Source organism: Miniopterus natalensis, chromosome 1 (genome assembly GCF_054644295.1).
Source record: "Miniopterus natalensis isolate mMinNat1 chromosome 1, mMinNat1.hap1, whole genome shotgun sequence".
In the NCBI taxonomy this organism is placed as follows: domain Eukaryota; kingdom Metazoa; phylum Chordata; class Mammalia; order Chiroptera; family Miniopteridae; genus Miniopterus; species Miniopterus natalensis.
Genome location: NC_142081.1, coordinates 111,276,716 through 111,291,801, shown reverse-complemented (window position 1 = coordinate 111,291,801; position 15,086 = coordinate 111,276,716). Strand labels below are relative to the sequence as shown.

General features: G+C 38.5%; 1 protein-coding gene across 1 annotated transcript; it reads left to right on the top strand.

Moving 5' to 3' along the window:
* Positions 1-751: 751 nt before the first annotated feature.
* On the top strand, positions 752-14,841 carry LOC107534620 (fibrous sheath-interacting protein 2-like). The gene is made up of 7 exons (XM_087820291.1): positions 752-850; positions 1,146-1,271; positions 4,612-4,773; positions 11,535-11,624; positions 13,211-13,350; positions 13,795-13,936; positions 14,695-14,841. Exons 1-7 carry the CDS (start codon positions 752-754, stop codon positions 14,839-14,841), a joined length of 906 nt encoding a protein of 301 aa, XP_087676417.1.
* The last annotated feature ends 245 nt before the right edge of the window (positions 14,842-15,086 follow it).

Here is a 15,086-nt window from a genome sequence, read left to right as displayed (position 1 = left end):
AATTGTTATGGAGCAAAGCAGTGTAGAAAACATTGGTTAACTCTTAAATGTTGCCTGTCTTGTTTGATAACATGAATATGTTTTGTTGATCCCTTTGAATGTTAAATTATTTTAGCTTTTAATTTTTAAACTTTTTGATTATAAATTGAGAACTTAAAGGAAGAGAGCCTGAACTGCTACCTGGTGATAGTGGACAGCAAAGGCTCAGGAAGGATTAAAGGTAGCATTCAGGGACTAACTGGATGCGATAGACTGACCAAAAGTAATACTCAGATCGGGAGTGGGAAGAGGTTGTGGGAACCTGGGGTAGGGTGTGGTCATAGTGTCTAGGAGAGGACAGGTGGAAAGCCAGGCCTCTGGCCCTAGAATGGTGATACAATCACTCTTGGCTTTTTTTTCTGGAACCATAGCTCCTTGGAGGCCAGAAGAAATTAGCCAGCTATGTGCCAACAAAGCTTTGTATGTTGTGACTTTGAGTTTGGTTTGCCTGTTCATGTGGCGTTGGTTTCAGAGGAGTTACATTTCCACACAATTGTGGGCCTCTTAGACCAGGCTCCTGGGACTGATTTCCCCAACTCTGGGCACTCAAGCCTCAATCAAGAGGGGCCAGCCCTCTGAGGGCTCTGCCCTTTGGGGCCCCCACATTCTGACCTGGAACTCTTGAGACAGTGGGGCCTTGGGGATAAGGGGGTACTGGCCATTCCATGTGAGGTCCGGACAAGGGGTAAGGAGGGGAGGGGCCCAGGCTACAATGGAGCATTACCTTAGCACCTGCTCCAAGGCTACCAGTGATGCCGCCACCAGGAAGGCCATTAGCAGCCTGACTAAAGAAATCCAGCAGTGCGGAGATGTGAGTGGCCGGAAGCCGGGTGTCCTTGTCTTTCCATGGGACAGGGCAGGGAGAGCCACAGACAGGTCCTGAGGTTGTAACTGTTGTGCTTGGGTTGCCCTCCTGCAGTGCAGCTGGTAGCCACAACTGGCTGGTGAGGGACTGGGAAGGCTTCAGGGCTGTCTGGCAGGGTGGGCCCCTTCAACCCTGACTCTATGACTCTTCAATTCCTTTGGTTAAAATAGGGGTAAATAGGCCTAAACTGAAAAAATAAAGCCTAAAAGGAAAGACAAAACTCTCCAATTGTTCATGGCAGGCCGTGCACAAAACCCACTTTCCAGGTATTGGAGCGTGTGAGCTACTGGATCTGCCTCTTGCAGTGAAGCTGCCTGTGATCCCCGGGAGCAATAATTTGTACTATACGACGAAGTTAAATGAAAAGGTAATTTTTGTTTTGCCACTGGTTGTCTTTGCTCATTTCTACTCGCTGTTAAAGTCAGAGGCTATACTATACAAAGTCCATTAAGGGAATTTGTATTAACATTCAAAGCAAAGGAAAAAAAAGTCAAACCCACATGTAAACCAAGGTATTATTTAGGATTCATGCCAAGTAACTTCATCTAGTGTGACTTGCACAGAATCATGGGCTAGAAAGGTTTGAGTCTTACTTCTCTCAAGTTTTGGAAGCATATTAACTTTTTAAAATAACACAAGATATACCTATTTAGTGAGATTTTATTTACTTAGAACTAAATATGCTTGGTTCAAAGGTGGAAAATTATTGGTGCTGGCTGGCATTTAATTATATTATGATTTTGACCAATAATAACTTGGATAAAACTCTCATTATAGAAACTTCTCTGATTTTGTTTTGAGGGAAATTCTATTTCACACACAACAGTGAGGGAAAAATGGAATTAAAATGAGCTAACATGTTCAGGTACTTCAATTTCACTTTAATGGAAGAAGCTCTGTCTTCTTGAAGAGACTCCATGATTCCCCCAACCTTCCTTTCCAGTCTTTACTCCAACCCAGCACCTCAGCTGCCTCCAGTTGGGGTCTTTTATACGTACTCACGCATTCCACATCAATGCCCCTGTGCCTTTATTCACCGTGCCCCAGACCTGCGTACCCTTTCCTCTTCTCCTCAACCTGTGAATTTCAGCCATCTTTCCAGATGTTTTTCTGAACCATCATAGCCCCCAATGAGCTTGTATTTCCTTAGAATTTGCATTGCCCTTGGTTTGTATAATTTTACTCAACACTACAATTCTATAATTGCAGTTTTATAACATAAATCATACTGGGTTTAGTGTGTACTTCCCTCAAACCCTTTCTTGTTTTCAGTCCTCAACGCTAGTCCCACCCTTAGGCCTCCCCAGCTCTGGACTCTGACACTGAGGGAGGTTCGGTACGTTCTTTTTGAATGGTTTCTTTGATTAATGTTGCAAAAATTCTACAAGAAAGAATTCCGAGAGACACCCTTCCCCTTCTACTCTCTATGATGTCAGAAATGAGTAGAGCCCCTTGGTATTTGATACCTGCCTAATAAACATGATTTCTTAAAGCAAGTTTTGCTTCTGGATATTTGTTTTTAAAAACAAATCTGTTCTACTAGGATAGAACAAGCTAACTAGAAACATGAAACATGCCTACCTCACACAATTTAACTGGGTCACATTCACACAAACAGCTTTCCCACAGCATGGTTGAACCTATACCACTCCTCTTTTGTGTCTAAACTTAGCCCTGTCTTTCTTTTGTCTGCTTCCTCAAGTATATTGTTTACTATATTACCATTTTCTGTCAAATATTAATTCCCTTGTCAACTACTTTTAAAAAGATGTTCTCTCTTTATGACATTGGTTCCCCCCAAACTGTCTTCATTTAATTGCAATTAGGCACCAAACTATTTCCTTGAAGACTGAGTTTGTGAGAGCTTTCCTTTTCTTTCAGTAAAAGCTCCTCAATGAAGTAATGCTTTATATTTACAGTTTTAGTTTTTTTATTTTTTAAAGGGAAACAAACCAATTATTTTAATTGACAACAAAAGGGTTATCCTGGCTCCAAGGAATGGATTTGTTTATAGGTGTTATTTTTTATAGGTCAGTAGCCCAGGTTTGATCTTGAGAAACATCTCATCATAGCTAAAAGTCAATATCTAACAGAAGTCAATAGCTAAATGTCAACATTTAAAAGAAACAGACCAATCTTTGACTTATGGTTGTTGGTTGCTTCATATCTGGTTTCACTGAGTTCAAGACGGTGCCCTATAGAATTCCTTTCTTTGCCTTCTCAGGGAAGCACTGTCAATTAAGGAATTATTATACTTTATGATTTAGGACCTTTGGGAGGGATTAAGTCTGGTGTTAGCAAGAGAACAGAACCTTTCCAAGGAAGCTCTAAATGGAAAAGGAAAGCCAGCGTCCTGTCAGGTTCCACCAGTCTGCCCCTTTGCCCGCATGTGAAGAAGCATCCTCGCACCTGCTCTAAGGGAGTTCTTTTTAGGATCCCACCCAGCCAGGCTCCTTAGTGTTCAGAATTTGACTAATGTGGCTTCTGCCAGACAGAACAACACAGAGGTCTCAAATAGGTACCTGCAGACAGGTCAGGACTGTGGAGTGTTGTAAATTGTCTTGCCTGCAAACAGGGCCATTGCTCTCAGGTTTGCCATGCCTCCCACACATTCCAGTCGCTTTTCACTTGGGCCAGTTCCTGCTTTGGCATTACTTTAGACCAAAACTTCTGTTTTCCTGGCCAAAAACACGTAAAGGAAAGCAAAAGTAATGTAAAGACATTGGGACAAAGTCCACACCTACTTCTGGCCTCCACTTTTCCCCTCCAAGTGCTCCCTGAATATGTTAAGCATCCTTAATGCCTCCTGCTATTGAAAAATGGACTAAGAACTCACACCAAAAAACAAAACAAAATGAAACCAACAAAAACACCCCACCCACTTTGGTAATGTTTTAATTTACAAATGTGATTAAATAACTGAGCTGTTTCCTATAAAGTAACAGATATAGAAACATGACTATCAGCTGATATTTTTCTTTTATATGCTAATGGCTATTGCACAAGGTTGTATTGGGCCTTTTCACATATGAAGAAATCTCAATTGCTGTCAATATCCTTTATAACTGGTTCTTCAATATATTGAACTTTATAAACCAGATCTTGAATTTTTTCCTGACTGTAGCACTCAAAGATTGTTGGGTTTCTTGAATTAGATAAGATCCCAAGATGCAATAACTCTTTAATCCATCATCATTAACATCTGAGTTTTACTTCTACTATTTTTGGATAAACTTATTTCCATGCATCTTGTAAAAAGATTTTCCATTTTCTTCATTTTCAGATTATTGAGATATAATAGTGATAGTTCATATGATCTCTTTGTACTTTGAATGCAGTGCCTTGATCTGGAAGAGGGAGGACGGAAATGGAGAAACTTAGCATTAGCTTTATACATGAAAACAAATTTTACCCTATTCTCTTTCTCTCCTCTCCTCCTTTCTCATCTGGCTCAGGGCCAGGGCTGATGGGGATCAGTGGAGGAACTGAGTGAGGGCGGGTGTTTAGAATAATTCAGGTCAGTGGGGGGAAAAGTAGGAGTAAGCAATTAGCACTAAGTCCATCTTTCTGTTGCTGGTTCTCCCCACTTCACGTTCTTCTTGCATGCTTTATTTTGAATGAACAGTCTAGCCATTTTAGTATGTTGATATTTAAAAATGAAATTTATGAATTTTACATTTGTCATCTTTTTAAATCTGTGTTTGCAGCTTTTTCGACCTTCATATGGCTTTAACCTGACTGACCCTTATTGTCGACTTTTGGACAACCAGTATAATAGTCTCCATGATCCACATTTAAGAGCATACCATTCACGCAAAGATATTCGGAGGAGATTAAAGGAAGGAGGCTACATAACCAGGAATAATGAAGTGGGTTGAAGATCATTTCTTTTTAGTTACTGAAGACTTCCAAGACTTGATATAAGCTTGCTTCTGTACCTCACTGGGGTCGCGGTGGGGATTACCTTTAACTTGGTCATGAGAGATACTTAATGAGAAATTCTAAAAATTACTTAGTATTTTGGGTTAAGGGAAATCAGACAAAAGTTGTTTCTATATGATACTATGTCTTTCACCTTTTAAAATTTGTAATATCAAAAGATGATTACCAAATAATTTGAGGATATACAGATAATTTCCCCATTGTATCATAGATCTCTTTCTCTGTCTCCAGTGGTTCTGTATACTTGGCAAGGTTTATGTTCTATGAAGTAGTTAAAAGCTTGAGACAAAATAGGAACACAGCAAAATTAGCCTGATACAATCATCATAGAACATAAGAATAGTCTTATATTCTAATTTGGATTGAACATTATTATTACATTGATATTTTATTCTACAAACTCCAATTGTGTATACTAAATTCATAAGTTATATATATTTTTAAAGTTTCTTTATCTGTATTGTTAAAAATATTAGAGATGTCCCCTTTTTATCCCCATTGATCCCCTCCACCCCTCATGCATCCCCCCACAGGCTTTTCCCATACCAATGTCTTCGCCCATGGGTTGTGCTTATAAACATATAAGTTCTTTGATTAATCTCTCCCCACCCACTCTCCCCTCCCCACCCTCCCTCTGAGATCCCTCAGTCTGTTCTATGCTTCTATGTTTCTGGATCCATTTTGTTCATCAGCTTATTTTATTTATTATATGCTACATATAAGTGAGATCATACGGTATTTGTCTTTGACTGGCTTATTTCACTTAGCATAATACTTTCTAGTTCCCTCCATGCTGTGCCAAAGGATAAAACATCCTTCTTTTTTACAGCTGCATCGTATTCCAAGGTGGAAATGTGCCACAGCTTTTTTATCCACTCATCTACTGATGGGCACTTGGGCTGTTTCCAGATCTGAGCTATTATAAATTGTGCTGCTATGAACATAGGGGTGCATAAGTTCTTTGTGATTGGGGTTTCGGGTTCCTTAGGATATATTCCTAGAAGTGGGATCACTGGGTCAATTGGCAGGTCAATTTTTAATCTTTTGAAGAAACTCCATACTTCTTTCCATAGTGGCTGCACCAGTCTGCATTCCCACCAGCAGTGTACCAGTGTTCCCCTTTCTCCACACCCTCACCAGCATGTACCATTTGTTGATTTGTTGATGGTAGCCATTCTGACAGGTATGAAGCGATACATCATTGTGGTTTTAATTTGCATCTCTCTGATGATTAGCGACGTTGAACATTTTTTTCACGTCTCTTAGCCATTTGTATGTCCTCTTTGGACAAGTGTCAATTTAGGTCCTTTGCACATTTTTTAATTGGATTGTTTGTCTTCCTTTTGTTAAGTTGTATAAGTTCCTTATATATTTTGGACATTAACCCTTTATCAGATGTTTTGTTGGCAAATAAGTTGTCCCATACACTGGGCTCCTTTTTCATTTTGTTGATGGTTTCTTTTGCTGTGCAGAAGCTTTTTATTTTGATGCAGTCCCATTTGTTTATTTTCTTCTTAGTTTCTCTTGCCTTAGGAGATGTATCAGCAAATATATTGCTGCGAGAGATGTCTGAGATTTTGCTGCCTATGTTTTCCTCTAGGATTTTTATGGTTTCATATCTTACATTTAAGTCTTTTATCCATTTTGAATTTATTTTTGTGTATGATGTAAGTTGTTGGTCTAGTTTCATTTTTTTGCATGTACCTGTTCAATGTTTCCAACACCATTTATTGAAGAGACTGTCTTTACTCTATTGTTCTTGCCTCCTTTGTCTAATATTAATGGACCATAATGGCATGAGTCAATTTCTGGGTTCTCTGTTGTGTTCCACTGATCTATATGGCTGTTCTTGTGCCAGTACCAGGCTGTTTTGATTACAGTGGCTTTGTAGTATAACTTGATATCTGGTATTGCAATCCTTTCAACTTTGTTATTCTTTCTAAAGGTTGCTGTGGCTATTTGGGGTCTCTTTTGGTTCCATATAAATTTTCGAAGTGTTTGTTCTAGATCTGTGAAATATGCTGTTGGTATTTTAATGGGGATTGCATTGAATTTATAGTTTGCTTTGGGTAGTATGGACATTTTAATGATGTTAATTCTTCCAACCCATGAACATGGTATAATTTTCCATTTGTTTATATTGTCTCTATTTCTTTTTTCAGTGTCCTGTAGTTTTCCGAGTAAAAGTCTTTTATATCTTCGGTTAAGTTTATTCCTAGGTACCTTATTTTTTTAGTTGCAATGGTAAATGGGATTGTTTTTTTAGTTTCTCCTTCTGAGAGTTCATTATTGGTGTATAAAAATGTCATCGATTTCTGGGTGTTAATTTTGTTTCCTACTACCTTGCTGAATTCATTTATTAAATCTAGTTTTTTTGATGGCGTCTTTAGGATTTTCTATGTACAATATCATGTCATCTGCAAATAATGACAGTTTTGTTTTCTTCTTTCTTATTTGTATGCCTATTATGTTTTCTTCTTGTATGACTGCTATGGCTAGGATTTCCAGTACTATTTTGAATAAGAGTGGTGAAAGTGGACATCCCCGTCTTGTTCCTGTTCTTAGGGGACATGGTTTTAGTTTTTGCCCATTGAGTATGATGTTGGCTGTAGGTTTGTCATATTTGGCCTTTATTATGTTGAGGTATGATCCCCGTATTTTCACTTTGCTGAGAGTTTTTGTCAAAAATGGGTGTTGGATTTTTTCAAATGCTTTTTGTGCATCTATTGACATGATCATGTGATTTTTGTCATTCAGTTTGTTTATGTGATGTATCAGGTTTGTTGACTTGAGAATATTGTACCAACCTTGCATCCCTGGAATAAATTCCACTTGGTCATTGTGTATGATCTTTTAAATATATTGCTGGATCTGATTTGCTAATATTTTGTTGAGGATTTTAGCATCTTTGTTCATCAGGGATATTGGCCTGTCATTCTCTTTCTTTGTAGTATCTTTATCTGGTTTTGGAATTAGGCTAATGCTGGCCTTGTTAAAAGACTTTGGAAGTGTTCCTCCCTCTTGGATTTTTTGGAATAGTTTGAGGAGGATAGGTATTAATTCTTTGAATGTTTGGTAAAATTCCCCTGTGAAGCCATCCAGGCCGGGGCTTTTGTGTGCTGGGAGCCCTTTGTTTATTGCTTCCACTTCATCAGCATTTATTGGCCTATTTAGGCTTTTTGACTCTTCCTGGTTGAATTTTGGAAGATTGTATTTTTCTAGGAATTTGTCCATTTCTTTCAGGTTGTCCAGCTTGGTGGCATATAGTTGTTCATAGTATTTTCTTACAATCCTTTGCATTTCTGTTGGGTCAGTTGTGATTTCACCTCTTTCATTTCTGATTTTGTTTATTTGGGTCCTCTCTCTTTGATTCTTCATGAGTCTGGCTAAAGGTTCATCAACCTTGTTTATCTTTTCAAAGCACCAGCTCTTGGTTTCATTGATCTTTTGTATTGCTTTTTTAGTCTCTATGTCATTTATTTCTGCTGTGATTTTTATTATTTTTTTCCTTCCACTTACTCTGGGCTTTTCTTGTTGTTCTCATTCTAAGTTTTTAAGTTGTAGGATTAGAGGGTCTATTAGAAGTTTTTCTTGTTTTTTGAAGTAGGCTTGTAGTGGTATGAACTTCCCTCTCAGGACTGCTTTCATTGTGTCCCATAGATTTGGAGTTGTGTGTTCATTTTCATTTGTTCCCGGGAAGTTTTTTATTTCTTTCTTGATCTTGTTGGTAACCTATTCATTGTTGAAAAACATGCTTTTCAACGTTCATGTGTTTAAATGTTTTTTAGTGTTTTTATTGTAGTTGATTTCTAATTTCATGCCACTGTGGTCAGAGAAGATGCCTGATATGATTTCAGTCTTCTTTAACTTGTAGAGACTTGTTTTGTGTCCTAACATGTGGTCTGTCTTTGAGAATGTCCCGTGTGCACTTGAGAAGAATGTATATTCTGCAGCTTTAGGGTAGGATGTTCTGTAAATATCAATTAAATCCATCTAAATCTAGTGTGTCATTTATGGTCACAGTTTCCTTGTTGAGTTTTTGTCTGGAAGACTTATCCAGTGAAGTCAGTGAGGTGTTAAAGTCCCCTAGTATGACTGTATTGCTGTCGATCTCTCCCTTAAAGTCCTATAGAGGACTTTTTATAAATTTAGGTGCTTCTATATTGGATGCATATATATTTATCAGGGTTATATCCTTTTGTTGGATTGATTCCTTTAATTACCTTTCTTTTCGCTCATTATGGTCTTCTTTTTGAAGTCTATTTTGTCCAATATGAGTATTCCTACCCCAGCTTTTTTTCATTTCAATTTGCATGGAAAATTTTTGCCATTCCTTCACTCTCATCCTGTATGAGTCTTTTCTTCTGAGGTGGGTCTATTTTAGGCAGCATATATTTGAGTCATGTTTTCTTATCCATTCAGCCACCCCATATCTTTTCACTGTGGCATTTAATCCATTTACATTTAAGGTTATTATTGAAAGATATTTATCTACTGTCATTTTGTTTCTTTATGCCTATGTTTCTCATTCTCTTTATTTCTACTTCTAATTATAGCAGTCCCTTTAACATTTCCTGTAATGCTGGTTTTGTAGTGATAAAGTCTTTTAGCTTTTTTTTTGATCTGGGAAACTCTTTATTTCACCGTCTGTCTTGAGTGATAATCTTGCTGGGATAGAGCAGTCTTAGATGCAGATCCTTGTTTTGCATTACCTTGAATACTTCATGCCATTCCCTTCTGGCCTCTAGAGTTTCTGATGAGAAGTCAGATGATAGCCTTATGGGGGCTCCTTTGTAGGTAACAGATTGCTTCTCTCCAGCTTCCTTTAAGAATCTCTCTTTGTCTTGAATTCTTGACATTTTAATTATGATGTGTCTGGGCATGGACCTCTTTGAATTCTTCTTGCTTGGGACTCTCCGTTCCTCCTGAACTTGTGTGAGTTTTTCGTTGACCAGGTTAGGGAAGTTTTCTGCCATTATTTCATCAAACAGGTTCTCTAACCCCTGGTTACTTTTGACTTCTTCTGGCACTACTATAATACAAATATTGTATTTCATGCTGTCCCAGAGCTGCCTTAGACTGTCCTCATGTTTTTAAATTTTTTTTTTGTTTTTGGGTCTCCGATTGAGTGATTTTTTTCTTATCTGTCTTCTAATTCACTGATCTAATCCTCAGCTTCCTCTAAACTGCTGTTTATTCCTTCCAGTGTATTCTTTATTTCTACTGTGTCATTCTTTATTTCTGACTGGTCATTTTTCATAGTTTCTATATCTTTTCTCGTGCTGTTGAGCATCCTTACAATCAGTATTCTGAACTCTATATCTGATAGATTGCTTATGTCACTTTCATTTAGCTCTTTTTCTGGAGATTTCTCTTGTTCTTTCATTTGGGGCTTGTTTTTTGGTCTCCCCATTTTGACTACTTTTTTGGGTTTGTTTTTAAGTGTTAGGTAGATCTGCTAGGAATCAGTCTTTTTGGAGGGTCTCTGGTACAGGCTAATGTCATACGCAGTTTGTGACTGGCCCTGAATACCCTCTTTGGGGCTATCAACAACCCTAGGCTTGAGGTCTTCACTGCTGGGGCTGGGTGTATTTGGACAGGACCAAGATACACACCCAAATCTGCTTTTCTAAGGCCAGTGTCCCAAACCAGATCAGGCAAAGACTCAAAGTACTCTGAGTTCTGCCTCTGCCTGCGGACTGATTAATCTGATTCTCTTAATGAGCCTCAGGCTGTAGAAGCTCCACAGGGTGGGGCAGCTGGTTGTTATCAGTCTCTTAACAAGCCTCAGGCTGTAGAAACTCCTCTGGGCAGGAGGAGAGGCTTTCCAGCAGGGTGGGTCATTTGCTTCCCCCCTCAGGGAAAAGCCGAAAATTTGCTGCCCAAGAAAGACGTCCCCCACAGTCTGGGGGAATGACTTGGCACAGAAATCCAGACGGTCATCCCCTGATCTCACTCTGCAGTGCCCACAATCCAAGGCTCTCCCCACACAGCTTCAGTCTACTCCACTCCCCCTTCACTGGAGCCCAAGGTGAGTGGCTGCACATGAAACATTGTGCGTTGGCTCTTTAAGAGGGTGCCTGCAGGTCCAGGTGCCTCTCCCTGGCAGACACAAACCTAGCTGCTTTTCCCAGACAGATGTTACGTGGGCACCGTTCTCAGTTCTGGTGCTGTTGGATGGGAAGCCCAGCTTGGGGTTTAGGCCCCAGAGTTCTCAGTGGGAACCCCCCACAGATGAGATATCCCTCTGGACCTTCAGCTGCTCCCTATGGGAGCCCAGCCAGCCCTCTAGCACCTCCACACTTCCTACCAGTCTCTGTGCAGTCTCCACTTTTCCTCCTTGGTTATGAGGGTGCTCTCCAGCTAGTCTTCAGTTGGTTTTCAGGATGGTTTTTCTGTGTTTTAGTTGCAAATCCAGATTGGTCCTGGGGGAGTGTCAGTGTAGCTTCCACTCAGTCTGCCACCATCTTCCATAAGTCATATTTTAAAAAGTAATGAGACTTGGATAAAAATGTTCTGTTGTTTAACAATTGTAGAGAGATACTACTTACAAAATTGTTAGCAATTTATTACTCTTGATACCAAAATATTATCAAATTGTATATTATTACTATGTTTCCTCCTGAAAGTGATTGCTATGATTTTTAAATGTTTGTATTTATAGTTTTGTTATTGTTTTGTCTTTTAGGTTGTATGTAACTTGTTGGAGTTTAACAAGTACAGGCAATATCTTACGACTCTGAAATTGGACTTTGAAAAGCACTACTTAAAAGAACAAGTAAGTTAAATACTTAAATTTGTTTTCTTGTATAGGGTTTGGAAGAAAGGTTTACTTGTATGAAGAGTATTTTCTTGTAATATTTTTACCTTTAATTTTGACAGACTAACTAAATATTTTTTCCAAGTGAAAATTTAGAGCAGGAATAAATAATAATTGAGGTTGCTTTATAGGGCCAAGAAAGGGAAAGGGACTAGGTCATCTATTAATATGTCAGTGGTAGTTACCATAATTTATTAATTAAGTTGCTACTCCAATGTGTTCCTTCTCTTCAAGTTGGAGCCAATAGGAAGGGTCTATTATGGCAGCAAGATTCTTAAGCTGGAACCAGAACCAGCTTGAGTAATAGGAGAGGAACAGTGTGAATAGTTACAATGTCCTACAGGTGACTCAAGAACATGTACACTGTGTGTTTATACCCATGCTTATGCAGCTGTGTTCATCCAGTAAAAAATTATAAGGGTAAAGTGGAATGATTAGGCTGGTGTAGAGAGAGAGGGTATAAATTGTGACTTCCTTTCTATTTATTTATTTATTTATTTATTTATTTATTTAATTTATTTATTTAAAATATATCTTTATTGATTTCTGAGAGAGGAAGGAGAGGAAGAAAGAGAGATAGAAACATGAGTGATAAGAGAGACTCATTGATTGGCTACCTCCTGCACTCTTCCAACCAGGGATTGAGCCTGCAACCCAGGCATGTGCCCTGACTGGAAATCGAACTGTGCTCTCCTGGATCATAGGTTGATACTCAACCACTGAGCCACACCATCTGGGCTCAATTTATTTATATATTTTTAGAAGAATAGTTTTATTGATTTGAGAGAGAGGGAGAGAGAAGAGAGAAACATTAATGAGAGAGCCCAACATCAGTTGGCTGCCTCCTGCATGTTCCCCACTGGAGATTGAGCCTGAAACCCCAGCATGTGCCCTGACTGGGAATGCTTTGACTGGGAATTGAACCAGCAACCTGTTGGTGCATGGAACAATACTCAACCAACTGAGCCACACTGGCCTGGCTCCTTTCAATTTTTGACTCAAATTTCATGTGTGTGATACACACACACATCCATGAGTGAATTCTGGTTTTAGGGTCAAGAGGGTTGAATAAAAAGTTAGAAAAGTAGGTGTGTGTACTTTTACAGATTTATGTTCTAAGGCTGAGAGAGTGGTATAAAAATGAGAATAACTTACCTATAACTTTAGTATTCTATATTTCCCACCATTTCCCCCTCCGTGTCTAGAGTTTCTACTGCCTTTCTTCCATATTTTCATTTAATTTTTTCAGACTGGATGGAAACGTATGATGAGATATTTATCTTTCATTTTCACAGAGAGACATTTTTATTTGGGTTCAGTTACCCATGTCTGCAATTGATTCAAAATTGATTTAAATGCAGTTAAACAGAATTAGTTATTTAGAAAGTACAGGAATTTTACTAAACACTAAATATAAAAAAGCATATCAAAGGACGTTTTTATTTCTGTAAATTCTCTCTCTGTGTCTCTTTATATATATACACACACACACACACACACACAAATATATGCATATATATGATATATACTTTTTTTAAAAATAGAAAATGCTTGCAAAACAAATAAATAAACTACAAGAAAACAATCAAATACCTGGAATTTCTGCTGTTGCACAGTTCCAAAATTGGTTGTTACAAGAGGACACCCAATCTTATAAGAACCAAGAGGGATTAATAAGGCCCAGGTAAGATTGAAGTTAATACATAGTTTATGTATAGTTTGTGGACTCAAATAAGTTGGAAAAATACTAGAAAGAACTGGAGTTAGGAATTTTTAAAACTTATTAGACACTATTTAACTCCACTATTGCCCTCAGTATAGAGAGGAAGGGAGACCAAGAGGTACAGAAACTGGGAACTTTGATGCCAAGGGAAGGAAGAGCAATTTCCACCAGAGATGACAGGGTTTCTGGGAGTCCAAGAGTCACCTCTTCAAACTGATAACTAAAGAACAAATCAGATCTAAAATCCTGGAAATGGAAGAACAGAATCTTTTAGCACAGACCTCTAGCAGTAGCTTTCAAGAAATAAAAAGTGAGCAAGGAGGGGGTTGGGCATATCAAAGCAGCTGATGCCACTATAAGAGAAGCAGCCAACTCACCTTCACTTGCATTCGCGCTTTTATTCAGATACTTGGATATGATAAGCAGGAAATTACAACAACGTGAGCTCACATCAGAAGAGGAGCGGCTACTGTGGATGGACAGAGAAGAAAGACGACAGCGGGAACAAACAAGAAGGAAACTTAGTCTTCGTAAAAAAATTGAAGAGGTGAGAGATACACTTAAAATATTTAAAGAAAAATCGTGTGCAGTTTTACTCATAAATAATTTTAGCTGTCTATCATACTTTTTAAAATATATAGATATATTTAAAAATATATCTTTATTGATTTCAGAGAGAGGAAGGGAGATGGGGAGAGAGAGAGAGAGAGAAACATCAATGAAGAGAGAGTCATTGATCGACTGCCTTCTGCACACCCCCTACTGGGGATCGAGCCTGAAACCTGGGCATGTGCCCTGACTGGGAATTGAACGTTGATCTCCTGGATCATAGGCCGATGCTCAACTGCTGAGCCATGCTGACTGGGCTCTGTCATACTTCTTGTGTCATTTCCAGTCTAAATAATTCACCCACATTACTCTTTCTTCAGAGCTATAATATGCAAGTTGTTACATAAAATAATGAGGCTGATACCACAAACTATATGTATGAGCCAGTATCTGCTCTTAAAGAGATGATTGTGAAAGTTACTAGACACCATTTAACTCCCCTACAGCCCTCAGTGTGAGGAGGAGACTTTTTAAAATTTAGCTTTAGTAAAAAATAACCATGCCAAAAATAACCAGGCCTGCATTCCTAGTAGGAGTGCAGGAAGGAAAGAAGCCCATTCGAAAGCCAGGGTGACTTTCATTCCCCAGGACCTGATTTCTGTCAGGCTCCTGACTTGCTCTAATCTGCTTGGTGGTGGTGGACAGAATGTAAAGGCTTCTTGCAAACACTAATTACAGTAACATTGTGCTCTCTAGGAATGGAAGACAAAAGAGATGTTGCTTCTGACAAAAACCATAGAAGAAGCTAAAAGAGAAGCTAGGATAGAGGAACAGCGGCATAGAAGCAGAGGAGAGAGTGCCAAGAAGGTAGATTTAACTTTCACCTCTGATTTCGGCTGTTAGAGGAGAAGTTTTGCTGGTTTTGATTTTTGAAAGTACACTATACAACAGTGGATCAGTTCCCCCAAAGATATGCGTTATACAAAACTGAAAGTTAGGGAAATTTTTACTGTATTTCTGCCATTATTATATTTAGACTATAATGTAAAATGTACTGCCCTATTATTTGATGTAACTACTTTTACTTTATCTCACACCATAAACTATACTTGTAATTCCTATGGAAAAAAATGATATAACTGATTTTT